The sequence below is a fragment of the Gopherus flavomarginatus genome, chromosome 1 (assembly GCF_025201925.1).
Source record: "Gopherus flavomarginatus isolate rGopFla2 chromosome 1, rGopFla2.mat.asm, whole genome shotgun sequence".
In the NCBI taxonomy this organism is placed as follows: Eukaryota; Metazoa; Chordata; order Testudines; family Testudinidae; genus Gopherus; species Gopherus flavomarginatus.
In genome coordinates, this window is record NC_066617.1 from 173,178,595 (window position 1) to 173,206,156 (window position 27,562).

General features: G+C 43.1%; 2 protein-coding genes across 2 annotated transcripts in view; both read left to right on the forward strand.

Annotated features, from left to right (window-relative positions):
* Window positions 1-27,562, forward strand: part of LOC127054453 (uncharacterized) — a 191,591-nt gene that overhangs the window by 135,424 nt on the left and 28,605 nt on the right. The window lies entirely within an intron of this gene.
* The window catches only part of PLCXD2 (phosphatidylinositol specific phospholipase C X domain containing 2), a 30,341-nt gene continuing 3,928 nt past the window's right edge, over window positions 1,150-27,562 (forward strand). The window contains exons 1-3 of the mRNA XM_050960999.1: window positions 1,150-1,263; window positions 19,454-19,914; window positions 21,385-21,626. Of these exons, the coding sequence (XP_050816956.1) occupies window positions 1,179-1,263; window positions 19,454-19,914; window positions 21,385-21,626 (788 nt within the window). The 5' untranslated portion in view covers window positions 1,150-1,178. The remainder of the gene's footprint in view (window positions 1,264-19,453; window positions 19,915-21,384; window positions 21,627-27,562) is intronic.

A 27,562-nucleotide genomic window follows, 5' to 3' on the forward strand; every position in this document is an offset into this window, starting at 1 on the left:
GACCAGGGTCTAATCCCTACTGTTTTTGAGAGCAAAAGTCCTTCATGATGCATAAGTCCCAGAATGCTGTTCCACTCCCTATCTTATGGCATTGACGATTTGGTGTTTCTCTGACTCTCCTGTTGGACCTGTTCCACTTTGTATAACCTACCAAACAGAGCCTAACTCTATAGCCCAGTGGTTGTGTTACTCAATTGGGCACACAAGGGACTTGAAACTCCTTCTCCCTCACCCCCGGAGAGTGTCTTAACCATGTTTTTTTTTTGGAGGGGGGGGGATGCCAGCCTGTACCTGAGAAACATTTCCTCTATCCTCCCCCATCCGCCACCTCCCAAAAAGAAAAAGATGGATTGATATTGCCACATTCACAGACAGTTGCGATATTGACAAATAAAGCATGTTCTTATGACCACCCCCAGGACAGCTCTACTCATGTTTTCCCTAGGCACGTTTTCCTAGCTTCGGAGATTTCTTACCAACGTGGTTTTTATTAGATGTGAAGTTGCGCTGTCAGAGCCATTTTCCTCCCGTTTCTTCCTTAAATCCCTTGCTTCTACTTGTTGGTTGATCTACAAGCGGTTCTTTTAAAAGGGGTGGGGGGCTTGGCACCCCGTCTCAGGCCCTCCTGCCGCAGTCGGAAGCCGAGCCAGCTGCTGGGCGGAGACAAATCTCTCCCCGCGGCGTTCAGTCTGACCTTGACAAATCGCCTCTGACTTGTCCTGCAAAGCTGATCTCTGCACAGCCAGAGGGCAGCGAGGCTGCTCGCGTCGCGCCTTCTCCCCGGTGCTGGGCGGTGCCCTGGGCAGAGCCAGAGGATGTTTGCCAAGGGGGCTGGGCGCTGGCAGCGGGCCCAGCGGCTTTATACCTCGCCGCGGCCGGGGAGGAGCAGCGCACCTGTTACATAAGCCGGGAGCGGGCCCCTGTGCCGTGTGATTCCGCTCCCGGCGGGGAGGCGCGGGCAGGGCAGGGCATGTCCGCCGGGGGTGGGGGCGCGGTACGAAGTTGCGCGTAGCCAGGGCGGCTGAGGGGACTGGTGCCCACGCGGCGGCAGGAGCCGGAGGCTGCCCCGGGAGAGGCGAAGGGCGGGCGGCCCCGGGGGAGCTGGTGGCAGCAGGCGAGCCCCGCGGTAGCCGCCCGCCCTTCCCGCCAGCAGGCAGCCCCGGCGAAGCGGCGGGAGGATGGCAGAGGGCAGCAACGCGGACTGGATGGGCTCCCTCGCCCCCGCCCTGAGCGCCTTCCCGCTGGCCCATCTGGCCATCCCAGGTAACGCGTCCTCTGCGCGCCTGGCTCGCCCCCGCCGCCGGGATGAGCCCCGCGGGCGGCCAGGGGCGTGAGGTGCCCCGGGAGGGACAGCGCGCGGGTTAACGCCCCCGTGTCCCGCGCTAGCCAGCCACGGGCGGGGGATGCTGGGGTCCTGTGGCGGGGCGGGTTGCTCTGGGGCGCGCTCGGTGCCGCCCAGGAGAAAGGGCAGCGCGGAGGAGAGAGCCCATTCCCTGGTGTGCCAGCCCGAGACTGGCCGGGAACCGCTCAGGGCAAGGGGTGCCCGATGGGCTCTTCCTCCCGGGACAAGCTTCGGCGCCCGAACTGGCTGGTTGACAAGAAACACTGCAAGCCTGGGGGCCGGGCGGGGCCGTGTCGTGTGAACGCACCTGCGGATTGGGGGAGAGGGGCTGATTGTTTTGGGGGCTCACCCCAAGACAAAGCCCCTGTGCGAGTTACGCTGGTTTTATCACCCAGGTCTAGGAGGTGTGAGTACCCCCGAATTGCCTTCGCTATAGGCTTGGCTGGGGGTTGTTTCTGGTTGGTTTTTTGCTTGGTTTGAAACAACCATACTCAGTGTTGGTTGCCACTTGCTGCAAAGTGTGTGGTCAGCGAGGGTAAAATTTAATGTCCGGGGTTATTTTACCACCTTCTGCTCTGGGGTCAGCTGATCACCAGCTGAGGTCAAGGAACATTCTCTCCTCCCACGCACTTCTATGTTTACTCAAGGGAGTAAATTATTGAGGAGGGAGTGACCTTCCCTCGGAAGCATCCAGCGCTGGCTACTGGCGGAGCCAGGATGCCGGACCAGATGAATCATTGTTCTGCTCTGGTAATGCCTATGTCTGAACACCTTCCGGAACTGAGGAACCCGTAATCTATGAGATCAACTGACTGACATTCAATTTGGCATCTATGTCTCATCTATAGGTAGTAAAATAGGAATGAAGCAGTCTAGCACGTGAGTCTTTCTACTGAAAGCTATATAGGAATTGTGGAGACCGCTGTGCCATCAAGTCCAGTACCATCTGCTTCAGAGGATTGTCATACAGTAACACCAGAGTTTACGCCAATCCCCCCAATAGTTAGAAATTGGTTTATGCCCTGAAACATGAGTTTGTATCCCTTGTAATGTTATTTGTTGTTCTGATATTTATTATGACAAGTCTGGGATATTCTTGTTATCCAAGTAAAATGTACTATGTGCGAGTGGGACCGGGGGAAGAGGGGGGAGAAAACTACAGTAATTTGCAGGAAAACACTAAATCTTCCTTCAGTTTGTCAGAAATAGAATTTCAGCAATGTAAAGCAAGTTTTTCTGATTTAAATAAAGGTTTTAATACTTACATTTAAGTGAGGAATAAAAAGAGATTTGATGTCTATTACAACAGGGGTTATATTTTTACATGGTTTAAGCAAGATTTTTTTTTATTTTGGTGGTAAAAATTGTCTGAATTCTGTTTTTTTAATATATAAAAACAGAATTCAGACACAATTTTTACTACCAAAAGAAAAAAAAATCTTGCTTAAACCATGTAAAAATATAACTCCTGTTATACTGTATATACTATCTGACTTTTTTTAAAGTAGCATGGGGGACTCTTTCTTTCTGGTGGGATTTGTGGGATCTATGGTTTTTGCAAGAAGGTACAGGATAAAAATGCAAGAAACAATGTGGGCATGGGTGGGAGTGGGTATTGCAGAGCGGGACGGGAATGGGATTTTTAAAAAATAGTCCTGTGCAGGGCTCTGGTTGGGTACTCGGATCCTGTAGAAATTCAGTGAGATTTGGCAGGATGCAAGCTTCCATAAACTGTTTCAGAAATCTCAGCCTGACCTTAGTCCCTTCTAGTTTTGTGAAGAGTTCATGAGTCAATCCTGGCTTTCTTCAAATTTATCAGTCATTCATAAGTACTGGCCAGACACTTAGCCCAAATAACTTTAGGCTTACATGTGAGGTCATACAACATTTGCTTCCACTATTCATATTGTGTGTTTGGCTGCCGAAGTCACAAGTTAGTATTTATGTCCCGAATGACCTCAAAGCTTTTAAAACAGGAGAACAACTAATAATTTACTTTTGTGAAGTATTTTTCAAATGAATTAATCACTCATGCTAAAAATAACGAAACCTGGAACTGAAAAACATTTTCTTTGATGCTTGGTGGCTGTGCAAAATTAAATACATCTGAATGACAGGTAATATAACCCCATCTGTCACAGCAAACTAGTGCTTAGACTTTTATGTAAACAGCAGTGCATCTGTCATCTTCCTAGCCTTTGACCAGCTCTAGTCCAAGTGAGAGCGTAGGTGGCTTCTGTTTGTAAAACAGAAGGAAAAAACTCGAGAAAGAAATCACAGCAAACACCGCGTTCAGGAACTAAACCTTTCTAGTACTGGCAGTGTCTAAAATGGAGTCCAAATATTTAATCAAGTCAGGATTTGTAAAGGTGAATTCTAGTATTGGTATGTGTTTCAGATATGGGAACAGGTGTGAATTTCAAACAGAGATTCAAGCTCTGGAAGAATTGGTATTTATCTGTACTGCCTTCCCTTTCTGCTCCCATACTCTAATACCTTTAATGTTACTTTTGAAATATATTTCTCATGTTGCTAGGTAGGGCTGGAAGCAGGCTGGGGTGATACTTAATAATTAATGCTATGCTGTGCTTAGCCCTGGGCAATACTGATGAGTAATGTAAAAATCATCCCTGCTGCATATATTCATTAGTCATTCAGTATGAATGCTTTATAGTAGAAACTACTTATGATGTTCTGTAGAGAAAAGGTCACAATGTAATTGTAAGTCAGCTCAATATTTTTTTATTCAGCAGACTCAAGAATAGTGGTTGCCATTAAAATATTGTCTCATGCCTATTTTACAATTGCACAGTCTCATTGTACTTAATAATCCAGCTCTTATGTAGCACTTTTCATCTGTAGATGCCACAGCACTTCACAAAGCAGGTCAGTATCATCGTCCCCATTTTACAGAGGGAGAAACTGAGGTTCAAGGAAGGGAAGTGACTTGTCCAGTCACCCAGCAGGCCAATGGCAGAGGCAGGAATTGACCCCAAGTCCCCTAAGACTGTGAAGATTTTAGTGGTAACTGCTATAGACTGTTCCTTATGGTATTTCATTTTTGGACTCTGCTCAAGTGCAGCACTGCCAAGTTCCTTGCAATAGTCTCCTAAAGCCATCATAACTTCCCCGGTATGTATGTTGTGGCAAATTCATTGACGTTCTAGACATTTTCATGGGAAGCCTTTGGTGTGTGCTCTGGGAGATGCAAACCCATGGAGTTTCAAGCCACTGGGACGTGAGGCACCCTAACTGCAACTCCCATGATGCACCAGAGCAGCTCAGCTAGATGCAGTTCACTGACGAACTGACCCAAAACAAAACATTTTGGTTCATGACTTTCACAATGTGTCATTTTACCAAAAACCTCCAAACCAAATATTTTGACACTTCCAAATCCATATGCTCTGGAATTTTCCATTCCACAAATGTTTTCCCCAAAATTTTCACCCTTGTAAGTGACAAAAACAAACAGAAGTTTCTCAGGAGACAGAAATTCTAATTTTCAACCAGCTATAGCAGTGGTAATATGCGACAATAATACTAACAACAATGAAGATGCTGCTTAGATGTGTTCGGCACATGTGCCTCCCAAAGGTTGCAGGCAGGATATGCACCTGCAGTGCTATTCAGTGTATTGGATATGTCATAACTGTCTATTAATTTCAGTCAAGTGATGTGAATGGATATTGGCAGCATGGTAGTTGCAGCAGAGGAACCAGAAAAGTTAATGATGGTAGGCTTGGAAACCCTAAAATGCTGTACGTTTCCTCATCGTAAGACAGACTTTCTGTCTTTCTTGAAACCTTCACATTGTGGATATGGTGATGGTGAAAGTTGACAGCTAGACACAGTTGCCTGTCATGTAGCCTGTGAATACAGAAGACAGGGAGGGAGTGTGAAGGGAAGGGAAGAGTGGAAAATTCAAATGAACAGCAGCACTCCACAAATTATTGTTTGTTTTGTTTTCCATTTCCATCATACCAAACTTCTGTATGAAATAGAGTATAATCAATGATAAAGCAGCCTGTAAAGGAGCCAAGGCAAGTCAACAGCAGCATGTAAGAAAACGATCACTTCATGGATCAACATTCCAGCAGTTGACAGCAATGATTGGGTTCATTAAGGAATATTGACTAAGGACAGTGACATGGAGGGAGGCTTTATTAATCTAAGTGAGAAATACACATTTCTGCTCCATGTGGTGCTGATGAGGAATAGCTGCCTTGGAAGTAACTCTCCTTTTTGGAGAGCTGGGGACAAGGGTCTCTGAGAACATAAGGATTTGGACCTGTTGAGCTCTTGTTTAGTATGTTCAAAATAATGTTGCATTTTTTCACAGAATCATGACATTTCTTTAGCAAAAGAGACTTCATTTTTGGGACTTTCCAAACCAGACAGGACACAATGCTGGAAAATGTCGGTGGGGAACAAACCTGCATAGACTTGGAGTGGGCTAGATAACTGAAAGATCTAAGCACCTTCAACATATATTAAAAATAAAATCATTCTATTAAAAAAACAAATTAGCTTCTAACAACAAGAGCAACAAACCAAACAGCCAATACCCTAGGAAGAAATCAAGTCAAACAGTAAAGTCCAGTGCTCTTCATGATACAGTAACCCTTTGATTTTAAATCAAGGGGGTACCTAATTTGAGTGCATTTGCTCTTCCTCCCTCTGCTCCAAACACCATAGCTTTTGGGACTGCTTGTATTCAGTGTTTTAGAGAAGATAGATGGAAAATTTCTACAAGAACAAGGGAATGTTTAATTAAACTGATAACTGAAACATTCAAAATGTATAAAAATAAATACTTTTACACACAACACACGCACAGTGGAGCTCAATTCTCAGATACTTGACAGTATTCAAAAAAGGATTAGACATTTATACAGAACACAAAATATCCAAAGTTTTAACAATAAATGCTATCTTTAAAAATAGAAAAGATTTAAGGTGAATTAACCCTGTTGCTTCAGGGCATAAGCCTGCCTCTAGCTATTGAATGGGCTAGGAAGAAACATTCCCTGGGTACAGGTGATTGCCTGATTCTGCCTCTGAAGCAGCTGATAATGGCCACTTTTGGAGATGAACCAACGGTTTGATTCAGTATGGCAATTCCTGTGTTGATTTAACCTGCAATCAAGATAGAGTGGGCCTTTGAGACATTTGAATCCAGATGTGGATTTTGACCTATGCTGCACAGCTTAGCTGTGTTCACCTTTGGAGTTTTGCTTTAGGCTCTTCTCTTGCTTTTACTAAACACAAAATAGATCTGAAAGCCTGAAACCCATAACCATCAAGAATAAAATGTAGCACAATCTAGTATCATCCAGACAGAGGTGTGAGATTCCTCGTTATGGTTCATTCCAAGGAAGATACCACTATACCTTTTTGTAGAGAGAGAGAAAAAAAATCACCCAAGATTAATTAACTCATCATTTTTAATGTATTTTGTGTTATACTTAAGGGGGCTAATTTTGCTGGATAATTTCAGTAAACTAATTCCCTTGAAAATAAGCCCATTTTAGTAAAAAAATGCATCTAGTCCACATGAAGGTGGGTTTAAAATTGACATTTTTGAAGGTTTTTTTAACGTGAATACAAAATATAAAAGGGTATTGTACTGCTCAAAACAAAGTGACAAATGTTTCAGTGCAAAAATATATATATGAAAAATACCAGTGTTGTACACTTCTGTCCCCTTCTACCGCCTCCTAACAAAAATAATTTAACTTTTGTCTTTATTGGTATTCTTATTTTCTCCATTATAAATGTAAGAAGTAATATATCCAACAAAGTTTTGCTTGTGCTACATTAGTATTCACTGAACTACTATTCTAGCACAAACCTCCTTTTTAAAAATTTGGTGAGAATATCTAATCATTGATGACTTGTTCATTTGACAAAATTCAGAGCAACGGTGGGCATGGTTTGTGGTGGTTGCACTTCCAATGAATTGTTTTTCTAAACAATTTCTCCAATATCACAGTTCAGATCTGACATCCTGGCTGCAGCCTGGTATCTTTGTCAGTATCTGTGGAATGGTTTAGCTGGATATAGTATTGATTCCCAGTTTCATCAGACTGACACAATTCTTTTTATTAGGACAGGCTGAACTTTCTGTTTATTCCCTGACACTCAAGTACTCTCTCCCCTTGCAGTCCTAAACACTTACTCAGATCATGATAAGCTGCTGTCCTGTCCCCATTGTTCAAGGAGCCAGCAAAGCAAGCTAGCAGATGTTCACTTGAAACATTATTGAGCTGTTGGTTAGTCCAGCCTTCCACACATTGGGTCATGGTAATGAGCAAAAGCATTGACTATTTTGTTCTTTAGATTAGGGGAATTCATTGCGTTTGGGTGATACCTTAGACTAGAGAATGAAGCACTAGGGCATTAACTTTGTCCTAGCTAGTATGTTTTGGCTCAGAAGCATTCACAGCAGATAGACTTGATTTCACAGAAATTACAAATGGGAAAGACCTATTGTGCTCTTAGACCAAGTCCCACTGTGATCATTAACTGTAAAATCTTTTTCTATTGCACTGGTAGAATTTTAGCCTAAAAATTACATTCCTGATCATTATTTACCTGCTTTCTAAATCAAATTGTGGCTTCACTAGCAGGGATGCTGTAAAGGAGCACTCACCTCTTGAGTGCCTTCTAGCAACGGGGGGCGGTACCACAGTCGTCCTCTTGCCGCTGGTGCTCCTGCAGGCTGCCGGTCAACCTTTGTGGGTTTTCAGTGTCTTGGTCATTTGGCCAACTCACAAAATCCAAGTGAATACCTTCCAGGCTATTAAAGAGTCCAATAAATAAACAATCGATTTTCTCTCGCTAGGGTCTTCAACCCCTTTGTTCAGGTGCCCAAATAAGATCTGTCTCCTTTTAGGGGTTTTTGCCACTTTACCTGTGGCAGGGCAAAAGCCCGACCTGCCCACTTTCCAGGTTCCAACTCAGGGACCCTGCACACGGCAGCCACCTCAAGCCTCCATTGCTATTTCTATGGGCCTCTTCCTCCCGGGTCATCCCCTAGCTCAGGGCTGACATCCTCAGGTCCTTTTCTCTCTGCAATCACAGCTATATAAGTTCAGCAAGCCATTAACTCTATCTAATGGTTGGTCTCCATTGGCCAGAGCCGCCTCCTTCATGTCTCTGGTCCCAGCTAACAACTGCATGGCTAAGGCCTGGCAGCTCCTTTTATCAGGGCCAGCAGAGCCCTGATTGCTGTTGCTACCCCCTCTAGCCCTTGGCGTGCCTGGTCTCTCTAGTTTTCAAAATGGTTTCTCCAGAGAATCTTCTCTCAGCAAACTTGGAGGACCCACCTTTGCTGCTCTTTTCCTCACTGCTTCTTCCAAAGAGATGTAATAAGACTATGAAGGCCCTATCAGGGAGTCACAAAGGCTGACTACACCCCATCACAATCAAACCCTTTCCCACATAAGTGTATGGAGTGGTCATAACTGTGCTGCAGAAAGAGAACTGGCTAGAAGGGCTGAGCTTGGAATGCATTGGCTACATGGAATTCATAGACGTAGTAACTTCTCGTGATCTCTTCATACCCAGAGAAAGACGTAACATCTGCAAGCACCATGTCTTGGGAGGTGTCTTGGGAAGTGTATTGTATCTCCTGCCTGGTATGGCTCCTCCACCCACTGGAAATATTAAGTCTTGTAATTTTGACACACTTCTAGTGCTACTGTGTGCTTTTCTTTCTTTACTGTGCCCAAACTACTCATTTGTAATTTGAACTATATGTATGTGATATTTGCTGGAGGCATTGTGCTTCCAGAGTGCTGAGACAGGCATTGTGTTTAGAGATGAGAAGGCAGCTCTTCAGTTACTGGTTTGAAGGTATGTCATGGCCCTTCCTATCGACCTGGTTTTAGACCACAAGCTGGTGCATGGGCTGGAGGTGCACAAGGCTTTGATGTGCCTCAGCCATGTATTTAGTGTTTGGGATGCGTAACGCCTTCAACTTCACTATGACTCTCCTGCCCCTTGAAGTGAAGAAGCATGAGGATTTTGTTTTTCCACTGTGTTAGGAGGAGAAAAGTCTATGTACCTCCTGTCTCAGTCCTCTCCACCTTGTACATGCATTCAGGGATAACCAGGATCTTGCTCCTCTGGTTCTAAGCATATAAAATAACCATAACATGGCTCAGTGATCATTATAGTGGCAGACTGGGTGGCTCCAAAGACTGATACTAGGATTTATGCAGCACCAGGAGACTGGTGAAGTCATAAAGAGTGCTGTTCAAAGGGCTGAGGGAGACAGATCCTAAGAAGCAATATTTTTAGTCGAACTTGATTGCTGAAAGTAGCCTCCAAATTCCATTTCACGTGCATTGTGGGAGGCCAGGTTAAGATTAGCGGGCAAGGATAGAACCTAACACACTCAGATCTCAGTTCCTGATTGGGAACTATAGGCAGGGTTGGAATCTTTAGACAGATGCCACTACATAAATAATTATACATACAAAAATACATTAAAAGAACGTTGCTAAGATTGCAAAGTCAAGCACTCAAAAGGTAGGAGATAGCCAAATTAAGGTCACTTATGCAACCTTATCTTGCCACCACTCCTCCCTCCATGTGTACATATGCTTTGTGATAGTTTTTAAGTTCCAGTTTCTTTGCCCCAACCAGTCCCAGCCCTTCTGTCCACCCCCCCACCAGTTTCCAGCCTCCACTGCTCTCCAGGCTTCTCTTCCCAGTCTCTTTGCCCAGCTACTGTCAGTTTCTGTCCCCACATCTCTACTCTTTGTCTCCTCTGCATTCTAATCATGTGATTTCCTCCTCTATGCTGCCTGGATATCTGCAGGGGGATCATTGAGAATACCAGACAGCGAGGTCCCTGCTCATAGGTCCAGTGCCTGGGCCCAACTTAGAGCAGCCATTACCTGGACAGTCTGACTTCACTCCTGTACTGGCCTTGGATTGGAGGAAGCATGCTCAGTTGCTCTGTGGGAATAGCACATGCTCAATCCACCCACACAACAGGTTGTGAGCTGATGGAGCATGTTCAGTGAGAGATTTTAGCTGCTAGAATCCATTTCTAATGAACATGTGATTTTTCAAAGGCTTATAACTTGGCTCAGTTTGAGGAGATTTTTACAGGGAGGGCAAAAGGCACATCCCTGTCAAAAAGGCCATCTCCTGCCAAATTTCAGAACCCGCTCCAAAGCATGGAGGTGGCCAAGTTGTTAAAAGAAAAAATTGCTGGAATCTTTTAAGATGCGCACAACTATGCATTCTTAGATATGGCTGAACAATTTTGGCTGAAATTTTCCAAAAAATGTTCAACCTGATGTAGACAACCCAGCCCCAACAATTAAAGTGTGGCAATATTATGAAGGGTCTTACAATGGGGAAAGTGTCAAGCTACCTTAATAGGCAATATTACCAGCCCCAAGTATAATAAAGTGAGTATCTATTACACAGAACATGAAGGGGTGTACTTTGGTTTACTGAATTCACAAGAAGCTGTTAAGGGAAAATAGTTCCAAGTTCTGAATGTATGCAATCATGAAAAAGAGGTCACAGTTGCATATGCTGCTCACAGAATGAGATGTGCATGACTTACCTTAAATGGGTGTGAGTGTATACAAATATTTCAGCACCTCCCAAAGGTGGGTATAGCCAAGATTATTTTGATGCATGTGTAATTGCTGACCCAAAGTTCCCTGGGTGTCTTGTGTCTTAATTGGCTAAGTTAAATGAAAGTGTTAGTTAAGTGAAAACCAGGTTAAATTTTTAGGGTGAGCTTGGAGACAGGTGATTTGGGTTCTGTCTGTGAGACCTGGGACAAGTCACTTTCTGTGTGTCAGTTTCCCCATCTTCATTTATGAGACCTTTGTGCCCCATGAAAATTTGGCCCTCAAAGAGAAGTAGGTGACCTTCACCCTGTGGCCCCATGCAAGGAGGGAGCAAATTGAAATGGCAGCAGGTCTCTATAGGGGTCCTGATGGAATGGACTGCTGACTGAGGGGATAATGTCGTTGAATCAGTGCATAGACAGCTGAACTGACCATCTGTTGGGTTAAAGTTTGTACTCATGTGACAGGTGAAGCATATGAGATTGAAAAAAAAAGATCAAAAATAGAGGATGTACGGCTAACTTCTTAAATCTCCATTCTTTGGCTTCCTGCCCAACTCAGTGGACATTCACCAAGCAATGATGCATCATCCACTAGAGGAAAATAATCTTGCAGCAGTGATGAAAACCTGATATGAAATGCAGCTTCTGATTAGTAGGTCTTAAAAAGAGCCTTTCCTGATAGCCAGGTTATTCCATAACTGCTTACTGTGGGGTTTCTTGCACTTCTCTCTATTAGCCGCTGATACTGGCTGCAGTTGGAGACCGGTTATTGGACTGACTGGGCCATTAGTCTGATTCAGCGTGGCAATTCCTGTGTTAGTGAGACCATTTCTCAGTATAAATTAGAGTGTTGAGCTACACAGATTACATGAAGCATTGAAAAATAGGGTAGAAAAACTAATAAGACAAAAAATGCCTGCTCATGAGAATGTAGTCAGTGAAAGCAAGGATCTCTGGATCATGACATCATCTCCAACTTGTCAGTGATGGACACTGCTTTGGTCTAATTGGAAAGCTGAGGCAGGAGGACAGCATCGTTGCTACTAGGAAACACCAGGTGTAAGAAGTCCCCCTGCTAGAAATAATAATAAAAAAAAAATTCAATGCTTCTGCTTTCTCTCACCTTTCTTTTCAACTTTGCTTTTATTCTTTTTGGAGGGCAGTGGCAAGATGCTATATTACTAGCTTTTCCTCTCTTTCTCTGGGGAGTATCATAATAAGAAGAGGCTGTTTTCCGTTGGCCCTGTGGTGTAGTACCTCCCTCATAGGCTACCGCAAAGTGGGAGAACAGCCCAGAAAGAACTGTGCAACTTCTTAGTGTTGTTATGTATCTGAGGTAGGGTAGACTCTGCCATGCCTGATCACAGCCCGCTGACCCTCACTGTGTCAGAGCACAATGTTGGATCAGTGCAATGTCTCTTCATACACGTCCCTCTCCACTGGACAGTGTGGTGACCCTGTGGACAAAATGAATACAGACCAGAGGGTCTCACAAGAGGATGAGAACCTACCTCAACCAGTTCAGAAGTAAGTCTTTGAAAAATCTCCCCTGTGCAAATACACCTCTTCTAAGTAGTCCAGTGTTCCCTCCTGTAGGTCCTTAACTGTGTCTTGGCCTCTGCAGCAACAATCACATATTGCCCAGCCACCCATTGTCTTGGGATGAACTCAGGCCCCTAACTCCTCTTAATAAATAGTCAGAAGCAGAAACCCTCCAATCAAAATCTCTGCTGGCAACATGGGTCACAAGAGCCATTGGCTGACTCCTGGCAATGTTGCCACTCAGGAATCCCAAAAGCAAGTGTCAGAACTTGGTGGCTCTTTCAGTACAGATATCCTATTGCAATTTATATAAAGACAATGTCATCCCCAGAACATTACAGGCTTTCCTCATGAAAGTAAATTCTGCTTTCCCATGTCTCTCTGGAAATAATTCTTCCTTGTGTTCAGCATCTCAGGACCCCAAAAAGATACAGATAACTGCAAGGTGAATGGGCGTTCACAGCACTTTCCTAGGGAGAAGAGTTAATTCCATCACAAATTAATCTTCCCACCTTCTTTTTTATTCCAACTTCAGTGCTTTCTGTTCATTATTTCCCACCACTGAGTGTGGGGAGGTGTGACGATCCACTGTGGAAATCCTGTAATTTCCTGGTATTTTTGTTTCCACTATTCTAACTGGAGTCAGAAAGTTATTGGATTTCTCACTTCATTTCCCCTGTGGGACAATCTGCTCCATTTGCTGTGAGTTAAAAGTGACTATTACTTGGCTTAAGTATTTCTAAATCATTGAATGAACTGGGTTGGTGGGAACAAGTGAGAGACATTGGTTGACCTTAATGTTCCCTAGCAATAATGTTGAGCTCTGAGTTCCATGCAGGCGAATGCACAGACCAGAGCTCACGAAGAGGGGAAGATGTTAATCACACTGGTACCAAATAGTCCATTTTCTCCCGTTGCAATGAAAAGAACTGATACACTAGAGAGGCAAGTGAAGTTTTTTCAAACTCTGGCCTAGGCTAACAAGACACAGATTCTGTGTTTTCCAAGGAGGATCCAGGGTCAAACATACTCCAAGATTCAAGTCCTCTGTTCACTCACCATCAGGTACAACGGTGTAAGTTTTTTAGAAACCACTTCCCTACTGAACCTCAGTCCAGGTTCAAGGTTGTGTAGCCTCCATGTCCTGCTCTGCTCTGCTGTGACAGCCAATTGTGGTGGAGATTTTCATGATGCTGACAGCAATACACTAAATACTAGACCAGGATCACCAAATCGATTTGGCACAGGCCATCCAACAGCTGACAGCCAATAACAGTGGACTGGATTTGAGATGATGCGGTAGAAAAGAATGTTAACATACAAGTATTGTGTCTTCAACAACTATTTCTTCAACACCGTTCTCCCTCTCTCCTAATTATAATACCCTATGCCTGATACTGAAATTACAAGTTTCTAGGAAGCTTTAAGTTACTAGACTTTGTGTTACCCCTGTTTAATTGCTGTATTACATTTAACTACAGAATTTTGTTAAAATACTATTCAAAAATGGACATGCTTATCTAGATAGTTCATATGGATCATATAGTTAATCATGGCTAACTCTCTCCCCCCTTTTGCCTGGTATCAAGCAAGTCAAACGTGCTATTCAATGTGGATTAGTAAAGATGTTTTAAGATGCTAATCTTTTGATTAGAAAATCTGGATTGTTAATGACCTGTATCCAGAAGACTTCAGCGTTTGTTAGAGGTGCTTCTGTCTCATTCATGTACCTCATGGCTGGTACAAAGCAGAGCTTACCCTTGCAAAATACAGAATATTGTTCTTTCCTTGACTGCTGCTTGTGTAGCTTTTCCGTGATGCTCCCAGATCTGTTGCTTTTGAAGCCTGATTGGTGTATTTTCAGATGTTTTTGTTTTTGATTGTGGTTTGTGCTTTATCTATATTTTCTTGATTATAAATGGCAAATGTATTTTAGGTGGAGAGCAAATCTTACTGTAAGAAGTTTGGCGTCACTGCAGCTAAGGTAATCCTGAGGTGGAATGCCAGAGTCCACAATTGACATTTTAATGCTGTTAATATGCCAGTGCCATTTGTGGACTTCGCCAGCTACTCACTGAAATATTACACATAAAGTTATTTAATTTTCAGTAATCATACCTTGTATGTCCACAATGAGAAAAATCTTTCCACTCATCCAGTCCATTTCCCTGAAAATGCAGCACTGTTCCCCTTCAGTATTGTCTGGTGTTTAAGTTCAGCCTGGTTCTAAAAGTCTTAAGAAAAGGAGTTTCACTCACTTATTTAGACTAGTCCACAGCCTAATATACCTCACAGTCAGGAAAACTAGATTCGTAGAGATGATGTTAGATATGCTTTTGCCTAGGAAAGGGTATTTTATATCTTTCCAGTGTGTAGACAATATATTTTGTATTTGAAATTTGTTTTACATTATAACATGTCAAATCCTTTTGCACACACAATAATCTTCACAACATCCTGTTAGGGTAAAGTTAAATGACATGCTTGGTCACACAGGAAGTCATTAATAGAATAGGACCCAGAATTCTTGCTTCCAGATACCATGTTCTAATCATTATACAATGTTCTCTTATTATCAACTTCATACAGTAACAAGAAAAAGGAATCAGTTCTTGATAACCCACACAAAACAGTAAAAATAAAAATTAAGTCCAAGAATAAATAATGCCAAATTTTTGTAATGTAACTGCATTCATTTGATCTGACTAATTAATTTGATCCTATGATTCTAAGGAACATGAAAAAGTGAAGAATTGGCAATTTAGAAATAGTTACAGACGTGAAGCTAAAAAGCTGCTTCTTACCAACTGAAACAAAGAAAATAGAACAAAAACATTCTTGAATAATGAAAGATAATAAAGGCAATAGATTTAACACACAATTAACTTGAGAGTGGCATAGTGGAAGTGAAAAAGGATTCATGAATCTACAGTTGCACTTGCTAGGATAAAATTACAAGAGCTATCTATCATAGTAACAATCTGGTGTCAGGAAGGAATTTGAATGCCTGGGCAGACAGGGGAGAGGGTATAGCTTTCCCTGACGAATCCAACCTTTGCTGGTGGAGAGATGGGATACTGGACTAGAGAGACCATTAAATGGTTTGTTCCAGCGTTGTATTTCATAACCTATGCATTCCTATGATTCCAAATTAAGTCTTGACTTCTACGGGTATTTGGCAGTGAGGCTCACATTGAAGCTGCAGCACCGAAGCAGTTCTAATATTGTTGTAATCGGAATACTAACTATGAACATCTGGTGTCACAAACCACCTCACAAGGAGAGTATTTCCCCAGTACAGTGGAGAAGGTAGCAAATTGAGATTCAGGAGGCCTGGGTTCTGTTCTCCACTATGTTTCTGGTCTGCAGAAAGACTTTGGGCAAGTCTTAAAATTAATTAATTTTATTATGTATAAAATAATTTATACTCGAGGGTCACTTATCCACAGTCTCAAAACATTTACTAACATTCATTAAGTCATAGATATAGGGACTTTTAACGTAGCAACATGAAAGAGTTTCTTCCCCAGTTCACTAAGAATCCAGTCTCTGAAGCGTGTATGTAAAAATCATTAAAAAGTTTTAAATATTTCCTATATTGATTTGTTTCAATTGAACGTACTTGCCAGCTCTCAACAGAATTCGCTTGTTTAGTAATATGTTTGTAGGCGTACATGAATGCTTGCACTGGATTGGATTGGATTAGATGCTCCTGTGCTTTATGACTCCATGTTTATACCACCATCTGTCTAAAGCCACGTGCATGAAGGTAGATTGGAAAACACAAAATTCTGATGCCATTACTTATCTCAGTTCTGAGAAACACCCCTTTGTCTTGCACTAGTTTCATTTATCCTGTTAAATGCTGCAATCTGCACTGGGTTGAGGGTCTTGTAACTATAAAATATATGATCAGACTTGTGGGAAACAACCTTTCACTCTTCAGGAGAAGCAAAGCAAAATAGCTTTGTTTTCTTGAAACTGCAAAATTATGACATGCCTCTCTTCCCCCTTATTCCACCACGCTGATTGGGGAAGGAGAGATTCCTCCCCCTCTCGCACACATGACTGCGTGTGGAGTTACACAATGGAGAGGAACTGCTCATGCTTATTACTGTTGGAGTGCTTTGGAATCTTGCAAACTGATGTTTGACTTGTGAACAGCTTATGCGTCCACATGGATTTAATAACCCTAACAAGGTAATCCTGTTGAGATCATAATCGCATTTACAGCTCTGATGCTGCAGCATGACAGGAAACATATTAGTCTTCAAGTGAGCGCACGCACACACACACAAGAGATGCTTGTCTAATAAACAGAGAGGAGGGGAAAAAATCAGACAAGGAGATTGTGTAGGAGTATTCAGGGATATGGCAGAGGAATTGCTGGATTTTCAGGGAGGGGAGAGATGGGAGGAAAGGGGATGTTGGCATCTGTAATATACTAGAATATTATATAGTCTGGTGGAGTCAGTGTATGCTTCCTATATTTCAGCAAGTGGACAGGAGCTGAGGGAGCTAGCATTGCTGTGCAGCATCCCCTGAGCTTCAGACTGGCAGTAGGAGCAGGGCTATTTGGATGTAGCTTGCTCCTTCAATTCCTGCTCTAAGAGCAGGAATTCCTATCTCCTCCTGGGAATTGGCTAGTGGGTCAAGCCCAAATAACAGCTTGCAGCTTCTCTGCTGGGAGACTAGAAGGAGCCAGGGAGCAGAGAAGCTAGAACCACCTACTTGTTTTCCTGGATGGGACTGCAGAGGAAGGATTGTGTCTGTAAAGCCCCAGCATATTGACCAGGATGGAGCTCCCTGGGGTGGATGTTGGAAATCTAGCTAAACTGGAGTCTTGGCAGGCAGATTTCTATCCCCAGATTGCCTAATGTTGCCTCTGACAAGGGACTCCAGGGTCTCCTCTAAGTACTATGTTCTTGGTCCCACCTCCCCTCAAAGTTGCTGCTCCAATTAAGATCATCCTTCCTGCCCTTGCGTGCTTCCCACTGCCATCAGGTCAGGACTTCTTCAGGGGCTCCCAGCCTCTCTTCTCTTGTATTCTGCAAGCAGTAACTACGAAGACATAATCCACAATGGATTTTTCTTGATTTCTTTCTTACTAGGTTGTTTTTTTGGTACCTTTTTATTAGACTAGTGAGAGGTGGAGCTTTATTTATGAGCATTATTTTGTGGTTAGGTGCATGATTTCCCTGCCAGATTCTGTCATGTCCATAATGCTGACACCCCGTGTCACAGGCACATTACCATCTCTCCTGCAGAGACTAGGTGGGGCAGCAGGATGATGGCTCGGTTATCAGGTGATTGACGACGAGAGAGGGAATCTTTCATTTCTTAGTCACCTTCCTGCATTTTTACAAGGTCAGTAGTGACCTAAAGTCATTGCCAGTAAAAAGCCTGTTTGAAATGAGTTTGCTCTCAGTCCAGTTCCTGGAATAGAGGTATCCACAAATACAAAACAAAACAATATCATTACAACTGACACTACCTGCTACATGGTTGTCGGTGACAGCTGAAAGGCCAAGGAATAGCTGAACATGGAGATAGTTCAGTCATCTGATGGCTGGAAATGATTCATTATGGTCAGAGCTAAGACTCATTGGCAGTGCGTTGCGCGGATTTTCACCCAGCCACAGCCTGAGGTCTCCGTCCCATAGATTAACCAAGAGCTTTGGTGTCTTAGGTGGTTTTCCCACAGTCATGTGTCATTTTAAGTAACTGTAGATATATCTACATGAATTATGATAGTAAGGCAAGTGTTGCGGGGTGATGACTCACTGGTGTGGCGCCTCCTGCTGGCCGTCTCGGGAATTAGGTCTTTCCAGCCTGGAGTGCCCTCTGCAGGCCAGTGCCCTCTGCTGGCCCTATGTCTCTCCCAGACCCCAGTGCCCTTACCTGGGGTTCTGCCCACCACAGTACTCCCTCACTCTGGTCTCCCCTCCCAGGGGAACCCCCCAACCCTCTATCCCCACCTTGCCTCAGTGGCTACTGCAAGTCACCATCTAGCCCCGCTCCCTGGGGCAGACTGCAGTCTGTAAACCATTCATCATCAGCAAGGGGGTTAGGACCTGCTGCCTGTGCCTGTCTCTGGGCTGCCCCTCTGCAGCCTAAGTACCTGTTTGGAGGCCTTTAACTAGGCCTGCAGCCTGGGGTTTTACTAGGCTGGAGCTCCCTCTGCCCTTTCCCAGCACTGCTTTACCCTAGGTACCCTTCTCAGCTCTCAGGCAGCCAGGCCCTTCTCTCTTAGAAGCTAGAGAGAGATTCCTCCCAGTCTCTGGCCCTCAGCCCCCTTAAAGGGCCAGCTGTGGCCTGATTGGGGCGTGGCCTCAGCTGTGCCTGCTTCCCCCAATCAGCGTAGGTTTTCCCCACCTTAACCCTCTCCAGGGCTGCTTTTAACCCTTTCAGGGCCGGAATGAGTGAGCACCCCACTACAGCAAGGAATAAATACAATATAAAAAGAGAATCTTGGTTCATTCTAGGGCTCAGTGCTGAATTCATCAACAAACACAAGACCAGATTTAAACCCCTGTGCCACCACAGTGGAAGATCTGTGGAGATAGCTTGCTTGTTTCTTTGATGGACAGAGGAGTATGAACACAGGAGAGGATAATGGGACAGAGGAGTGTACTTACTATGGCTATTTATTATTTATATTGTATTAGCATCATTCTGGGAACTGTACAAACACATCTTAAGAGACAGTTGTAACTCTAAAAAACTCCCAGATGTGAATAGGAAGTGGTATTCCCATTTTACAGATGGGGGAAGCCGAGACTTTAAGATGAAGTGGCTTGCCAAAGATAACACACAAAGTCCTGTGTCAGAGCCAAGAGTTGACCCCAGATCTCCTGAATCCCAGTCCAGTGCCTTAACACTAGACCTTTGTGCCATATTGGACACATTAAATATTATTTTCAATGCTATAACATTAAAATGACTTTCTTTTTTATCTCTAGGATCACATGATTCTTTCAGCTACTGGGTTGATGAGAAATCTCCTGTGGGACCTGATCAAGCCACAGCAATCAAACGTTTGGCTAAAATTTCTTTAGTGAAAAAGCTGATGAAGAAATGGTCAGTGACTCAAAACCTGACCTTCAAAGAGCAGCTGGAAGGTGGGATCCGCTACTTTGATTTGCGTGTATCTTCCAAACCAGGAGAAGTGGGACAGGAGATCTACTTCATACATGGTTTGTTTGGCATCAAAGTATGGGATGGACTGATGGAGATAAACACCTTCCTCACAGAGCATCCCAAAGAAGCTATCTTCTTGGATTTCAATCACTTCTATGCCATGGAAGACCAGCACCACATATACCTGATTAACAGGATCCGGGAAGCATTTGGATCAAAACTTTGCACAATGGAATATGTAGAAAATGTGACCTTGCGATATCTTTGGGAGAAGAGTCAGCAGGTGGGGAAAGGACATGTAATGAATCTAAGTCCAAAACATTACAATTCAAATTATAAAAAATGTCTGATTAGGGTTCAAAGCATATTATTATTATTTATTTTATTTTTTGTAGTACGGTGGCATCTAGGGGTCAGGGCCCTATTATGCAGGAATTCACAAATATGCAACAAAGATACAAACTTGCATATGTAATTGATCTTCTGTAAAGTATTGGCTTGGTGTTTGTGAGGACACGTTGTCCTCCAGTAACTAGCCCACACAAAGAATAAAAACTTTAATTCTATAGATAGCTAATGCATAGTCTCTTATCTCATCTGTGTTTTAGGAGCAAACGGTCTGTGTTCTATCCATGTTAGTGCATGAATGAGCTTTGGTTGGTGACTATGGTGCCTGTTGATTGCAGTTCTCTAATGCTCAGTCTTGAAGCAAAAGACTCCCAGTGCTTCCATTTAATTCCAAAACTATAAAGTTGTGTGTGCACAGTCATGTTTTGAAGAATTCCTCTGAGCAAGTCCTCTTCAGTCTGCTTCCAGGATTCTACCTGATTAAAGCAAAGAGTCTCTTGTCAATTCAGATAATGAAAGATGTTCTGTTTTAGATATAGCTAGCTCTCAATAAATCATCTGACACTTTGAAACAAACAGATTGGGATGTAACACTCGGTATCCAGATTTGCTAGAGATGGATCCAGATCTGAACTCAAGATCCATTTTCTTTATAAACTTCTAAGATGTTCAGATCTGGACATAGAGGCAAACAGCACACATCTGGCTTGAAACTCCCTAATGGGCTGAACTAGAACACTGAATCCCAATGTATTATTTAACTCTGGATCTGAAGACCTTTCTCAGATATTCACAGGACTCTCATAAACTGTTATTTCATATGACACCAGGAATAAAACTCATATCTCAGCTCCAGAAGGCACAGTGGAGGTTATAGCAGACAATGAGATTGTCTTCGGTGTTCCATCCAGTAAATGGCAGTGTAACACCAGTGTATGAGCCAGCCAAGTATATCACAGCAAGTTAATTTGAATTGCGTTACACAGTATTTTAGTTCCTGACTTGCCACCATCCTTTTCCTGAGATAAAAGTCATTTTGGCAATGCTGTTTGACAAATATTTAGAGTAAGATTAAAGTAATGTTGTTTAAGTAAAACATCTTGGAATATGATTTCAGTTTCATACTGTAAATTCTCCTTTTTCTGTAGTGACACTTGAAACACTATGCAGTCCTGAATTTGCAGCTAATCAAAATGATTTTCTCCTTTATGGTAACACTCCAGTGAATTAATTGTATTCAGTGTACTAGTTTAAAGACAGGAGGCCTGATTCTCACCAGATTTTACACATGTGTACTCAGACTTCAATGGGACTGCATGGATAAACTTAAATGCAAAGTTTGGTTCCAAAACATCATGATTCGGTTTAATTTGCATCCTTTTCTATCTTTCTTTCCATTATTTAGGTTCTCATTTTCTACCACTACCCTCTGTATCAGGAATATCCCTTCCTGTGGCCAGGGAATAAAATGCCGGCACCTTGGGCAAACACAACGAACGTGCACAAGCTATTACAGTTCTTAGAGACCACTCTTGGGGAGCGGGCTCAACATGGAACTTTTCATGTTTCTCAAGCTATTCTCACACCCAGGGTGAAAACTATTGCACGGCACCTAATCCGTGGCCTAAAAAATACACTTGTTCACAGGTAAGGATTTGTCTTGGTTCCACAGCTCCTTGTTTGAAACTTTTACCTTGAAGTTACAATGAATAAGCAAGTAACTACCAGACCTGTGCTTGAATTATTAACAAGTGCTGATCTTTCAGGATATATTGTTACTTATATTTGATGACTGCAAGCATCTCACTCCCTGCAGTTAAGCTAAAACATAAAATATCTCTTTATGTGTAAATCTCCACAGAGAACATAGACTCATAGACTCTAGCACTGGAAGGGACCTCGAGAGGTCATCGAGTCCAGTCCCCTACCCTCATGGCAGGACCAAATACTGTCTAGACCATCCCTAATAGACATTTATCTAACCTACTCTTAAATATCTCCAGAGATGGAGATTCCACAACTTCCCTAGGCAATCTATTCCAGTGTTTAACTACCCTGACAGTTAGGAACTTTTTCCTAATGTCTAACCTAAATCTCCCTTGCTGCAGTTTAAGCACATTGCTTCTTGTATGTTGGTAGGGTTCAGTTTAGGGTATTGATGAGATGTCAGATAAGGCTCAGCCATCTTTATTAGTCAAAGACAATACAGCACAACACAAAAGGGAAAAGATTAATACTTTACCAATCCAATCTGGGAAGTAGAGTCTCATAGCAATCAGTCTGCTCCAAAATTATGGACTTACTTCGCTCATATAATTCTCTTGTTTACAACAAAAGTAGAGTACACCCAGTTCTTACCAGTTTCTTATCTTATTTTGAACTTAGTTTTCAGGTCACAAAGACATCATGCCAACCATCCTTATTCCTCAGTACCAGCACCTCGTGCAACTTGTCAGGCCTTAACAAGACATGCATCTTATCCCTAACAGCTCCTACACGTACCCAAGGACAGAGTTCATACGCTCTACTAATGCAATTTATTTTAGCATAAGTACAAAGGATGATGGGAAAATAGTTCATGGTTTATATATCAAGCATAAGTGCAAGCCTTTTAGTCATGATATTGGCTGACAAAATGCAAAACCAAATTCATATTTTGTGAGCAGAGAGCAATTTGAAGTGGTGTCTCTAGAGAAAATAGGTACCCTCAACTCTTCTTGATTTAAAGTGAGGAGGAAAAACAAGCTTATCTCTTACATGAAAACCAGATTTCATTTTCTGTGGACTAAAATCTGCTCTGAGTTATGTGCATACCAACCCCAGTGACTTCTATAACACTTACACACTCATAGGACAAGATATGGCCTTAAATGTGTCTTGCTTCTCCAGACCAAAAAAAGAGAGAGAGAGAGAGAGATGAATAATAGGAGTTTTCTAATTGTGGCTACATGGTTATCCATAAATAAGACAACTAATAAAGGGCCTGACCTTGAACATTGCCGCACCCTTGTAATTCATAATGACTTAAAGGGCAGGTGCAGGGCCCGTCATTTCCCAGAATTTGACCCAAATGATTCTGCTGTGTGATATTAACATTGTGTAGCCTATATTCCAAATCACAGAGTGAATAGTGATCCTTTTTGCCGTGTAAGGCCTGGGATCTTACTCCTTAGCTCTACCCGTACCATATAATCAAAGCTTGGATTTGTCAAGGTGACATACAGACTGGTGTCCAGTCCTGTGCATTTAGTAACAATGGTGCTAGCTGCTACTGTGAGTCTGATTGTCAAAATGACCATATCACCTACTGAACTGGATATAAAACAATGAAATGAGCGACACTGGAAACCAGTTAGCATGTGGCTTTTGATTTTCTGAAAAACTCATTGAATCTTTAGTCCCAAGTGAATAACAGCCCAATTCTAGATTTTCTTTGGAAAATTATTGTTTCTTCTAGTGGTATTTATTGTTTTTTTCCTACAATACACCCACCCCCCTGCCCATCAATTAAAATATGGAAAAAACGAGGTAAAAATTACTTAGAAAAGTTAGATGGCTTCAAGTCACCAGGGCCTGATGAAATACATCCAAGGAGCTAACTGAGGAGATAGCGGAGCCATTAACGATTATCTTCAAAAATTCATGGAAGACAGGAGTGATTCCAGAGGACTGGAAGAGGCCAAATATTATGTCAATCTATAAAAAGGGGAACAATGACAACCTGGGGCATTACAGATCAGTCACCTTAACTTCAGTGCCCAGAAAGATAATGGAACAAATAAGCAAGCAAGCAAACACCTAGAAGATAATAAGGTGATAAGTAACAGCATGGATTTGTCAAGAATAAATAATATCAAATCAACCTAATAGCTTTCTTTAATGGGGTAACAAGCCTAAAGTCTGGTCTACCTGGGGCGGGGATCGATCGAAGTTACGCAACTTCAGCTACATGTACTTAGCTCTACTTCCTGCGGTATCTTCACTATGGTGAGTCGACTGTTGTCGCTCACCCGTCGACTCTGCCTGTGCCTCTCGCAGAGCGAATTGATGGGAGAGCACTCAGGGATCGATTTATCGTGTCTCAACTAGACATGATAAATCGATCCCTACTAGATCGATCACTGCCCTCTTATCCAGATGGTAGTGAAGACATACCCTTAGAGAGGAAGCAGATGATGTGATATATCTTGACTTTTGTAAGGATTTTGATACTGTCTCGCATGACCACCTCATAAACAAACTAGGGAAATACAACCTAGATGGAGCTACTATAAGGTGGGTGCATAACTGGTTGGAAAACCATACCCAGAAAGTAGTTATCAGTGGTTCACAATCAAGCTGGGTGGGCATATCAAGTGGGGTCACACAGGGATCGGTCATGGGTCCAGTTCTGTTCAATAACTTCATAAATGATTTAGATCAGCGGTTCTCAAACTTCAGCAACCCGAGGACCCCCGTTTTCATTTTAAAAAATTTGTGGACCCCCAAGCCCTTCTGCTTAGCCCCAGCCCCACTCTCACTCTACCCTTCCCCCCCCCAAGGCCACACCCTGCTCCACCTTTTCCCACCCCCGCTCCACCCATGTATCTCCTCTTCCCTGCCTCTTTCTACTCTCTCTGCTGAGCACCCCTCATCCCTGCTCCCCCTCTCCCCCAGCATCTCCTGTGTGCCCCTGAACAGCTGTTCCCTGGCATGCAGGAGGTGCTGGGAGGGATGGGGAGGAGTTGATCAGCAGGATCAATGGACCTCCTGGTGTGCCCTTGCAGACCCCAGTTTGAGAAATGCTGATTTAGATAATGGCATAGAGAGTACACTTATGACGTCTAGAGATGATACCAAGCTGGGTGGGATTGTAACTGCTTTAAAGGACAGGATTAACATTCAAAATGCTCTGGACAAACTGGAGAAATGGTCTGAAATAAATAGGGTGCAATTCAATAAGGACAAATGCAAAGTACTCCACCTGGGAAGGAACAATCAATTGCACACATACAAAATGGAAAATGACTACTAGGAAGGAGTACTGTGGAAAGGGATCTGGGGATCATAATGGATCACAAGCTAAATATAGTCAACAATGTAACATTGTTGCAAAAAAAGGTAAACATAATTCTGAGATGGATTAGCAGGAGTGTTGTAAGCAAGACACGGGAAGTAATTCTTCTGCTCTACTCCACAGTGACACAGCCTTAAATGGAGTATTGTGCCCAGTTCTTGGTGCCACATTTCAGTAAAGAGGTGGAAAAATTGGAGAAAGTCCAGAGAAGAGCAACGAAAATGATTAACGGTCTAGAAAACGTGACCTATAAGGGAAGATTGAAAAAATGGTTAAGTTCAGTCTAGAGAAGAGAAGACTGAGGAGGAACTTAGCAGTTTTCAAGTATATAAAAGGTTATTAGAAAGAGGAGAGAGAAAAATTGTTCTAGTTAACCTCTGTGGATAGGACAAGAAGCAATGGACTTAAATTGCAGCAAGGGAGGTTTAGGTTGGACATTAGGAAAAAATTCCTAACTGTCAGGGTGGTTAAGCACTGGAATAAATTGCCCAGGGAGGTTGTGGTATTTAATAATAGGTTAGACAAACACCTGTCAGGAATGGTCTAGATCAGGGGTGGGCAAACTTTTTGGCCTCAGGGCCACACCAGGGAATAGAAATTATATGGTGGGCCATGAATGCTCACAAAATTGGAGTTGCGGTGTGGGAGAGGTTGAAGGCTCTAGTTGGGGGTGTGGGCTCCAGGGTGGGGCTGGGGATGAAGAGTTTGGGGTGTAAGAGGGTGCTCTGGGCTGGTATTGAGGGGTTTGGAGGGCGGGAGGGGGATAAGGGCTGGAGGAGGGGTTTGGGACATGGAAAGAGTCGCAGGGAGCAGGATCTGAGCCCCGCTTACCTCAAGCGGTTCCCAAAAGCAGTGGCATGTCTCTTCTCCAGCTCCTACACATGGAGCGGCCTGCTAGCACTGGAGCGGAGCCATGCGGGTGCTTCCAGGAGCTGTGTGGTGCAGCCTCCCCATCCTGGTCCCCTAGCTGGAGCACCAGAGCAGGGCAAGCCCCAGACCCTGCTCCCCCAGCGGCAGTTTGCCGGACAGCTTAAAATGTATTTTGCCCACCCCTGGTCTAGATAATACTTAGTCCTGCCTTGAGTGCAGGGGACTGAACTAAAAACCTCTTGAGGCCCCTTCCTGCCCTATAATTCTGTGATTCTATTTTTAAAAAAAAATCCTCCTCAAAGGCCCAGAGGGTCGGAATCTAAAATATTCACAAAATAGAAATACTGAAGTTCCTGTGGTTGAAGTTAGGATGTGGAGTTCCTGTCTCTTGCCTTTCCACAGAATTTAGTCTGACAGAATAATGTCTAAAGCTAAATAATGAAATAATGTTAATATCCAAGTAATCTGATCCAAAGATTTTGAACTTCCTGTTTTCCAAGATTGCAGTTTGTTTTTTTCAAAAAAAGAACAGGAATACTTGTGGCACCTTAGAGAATAATAAATTGATTTGTTTTTTGTACATTAAACACTAGATGGTGCTAAAATGCTTTCTTTAAGAGCGTGTGTAGCCTTGTCAGACCCAGGATATTAGAGAGATGCGGTGGGTGAGGTAATATGTTTAAGATTAAGAAACAATTTTAAATTTGTATAACTTTACTCCTGAAAACACAGGACACTTAAAAAAACCACAAGGTGGGTGAGGTGTTATCTTTTCTTTGACCAACCTTTGTTGGTGAGAGCCTCAAGTTTTCAGGCTTACACAGTGCTCTTCTTCAGGTCTGTGAAACTTACTCAGTGTCGCAAATACATACAAGGTGGAACATTTGAGAGCATAGTGATTGTCAGGTTTCACCCACATAGTTGCTACTGTGGCATTTAGTGCACGGGATGAGGTACAGCACATGTTGTGATAGGTATGTGTAGGACCTATGGATCTTGAAAGGTGTGTTGTCTCTTGAATGAACTCACACAGGAAAATGATAAAAGACAAAAACATCACATTACCTGTGGGTGAACACTTTTCACAAAAAGAACGAGCCTAGGAGCTTAAATTCATAACTTTTCTTGACACTAAAAATCATATTACAACAACCTATAACCCACTAACAACCCCCACCCAGCTGTTTCTTGTCCCTCCTTTTCCTCCCTATGACTAGAGGGGTGTTAACAAGCCACTTCACCTTGAGTGGTCCCTTGAGTGTTACCTACTTGTACTAAACAATCTGTTCCATCCTCTATTTAGCTGTGACACTTTGGGTAAATTTCCCAGACCTGAAGAAGAGCTCTGGCTTGGTCTGCACTACAGACTTAAGTGAATATAACTACGTCCTTCAGAGATGTGGAAATTCACACCTCTGAGCAACACGGTTATACAGATTGAACTCCTGGTGTAGACAGCACGATGTCAACGTGAGGGCTTCTCCCAGTGACATCGCTGCCACCTCTCAGGGAGATGGAGTACCTGTGCTGATGGGAGAAAATCCCTCACCCTCATCATAGATAGTGTCTTCGCTAAGGCTTTGTCTACATTGGCATTTTCATCATTAAAACTTTTGTCGCTCGGGTGTGAAAAAACACTCCCTGAATGATAAAAAGT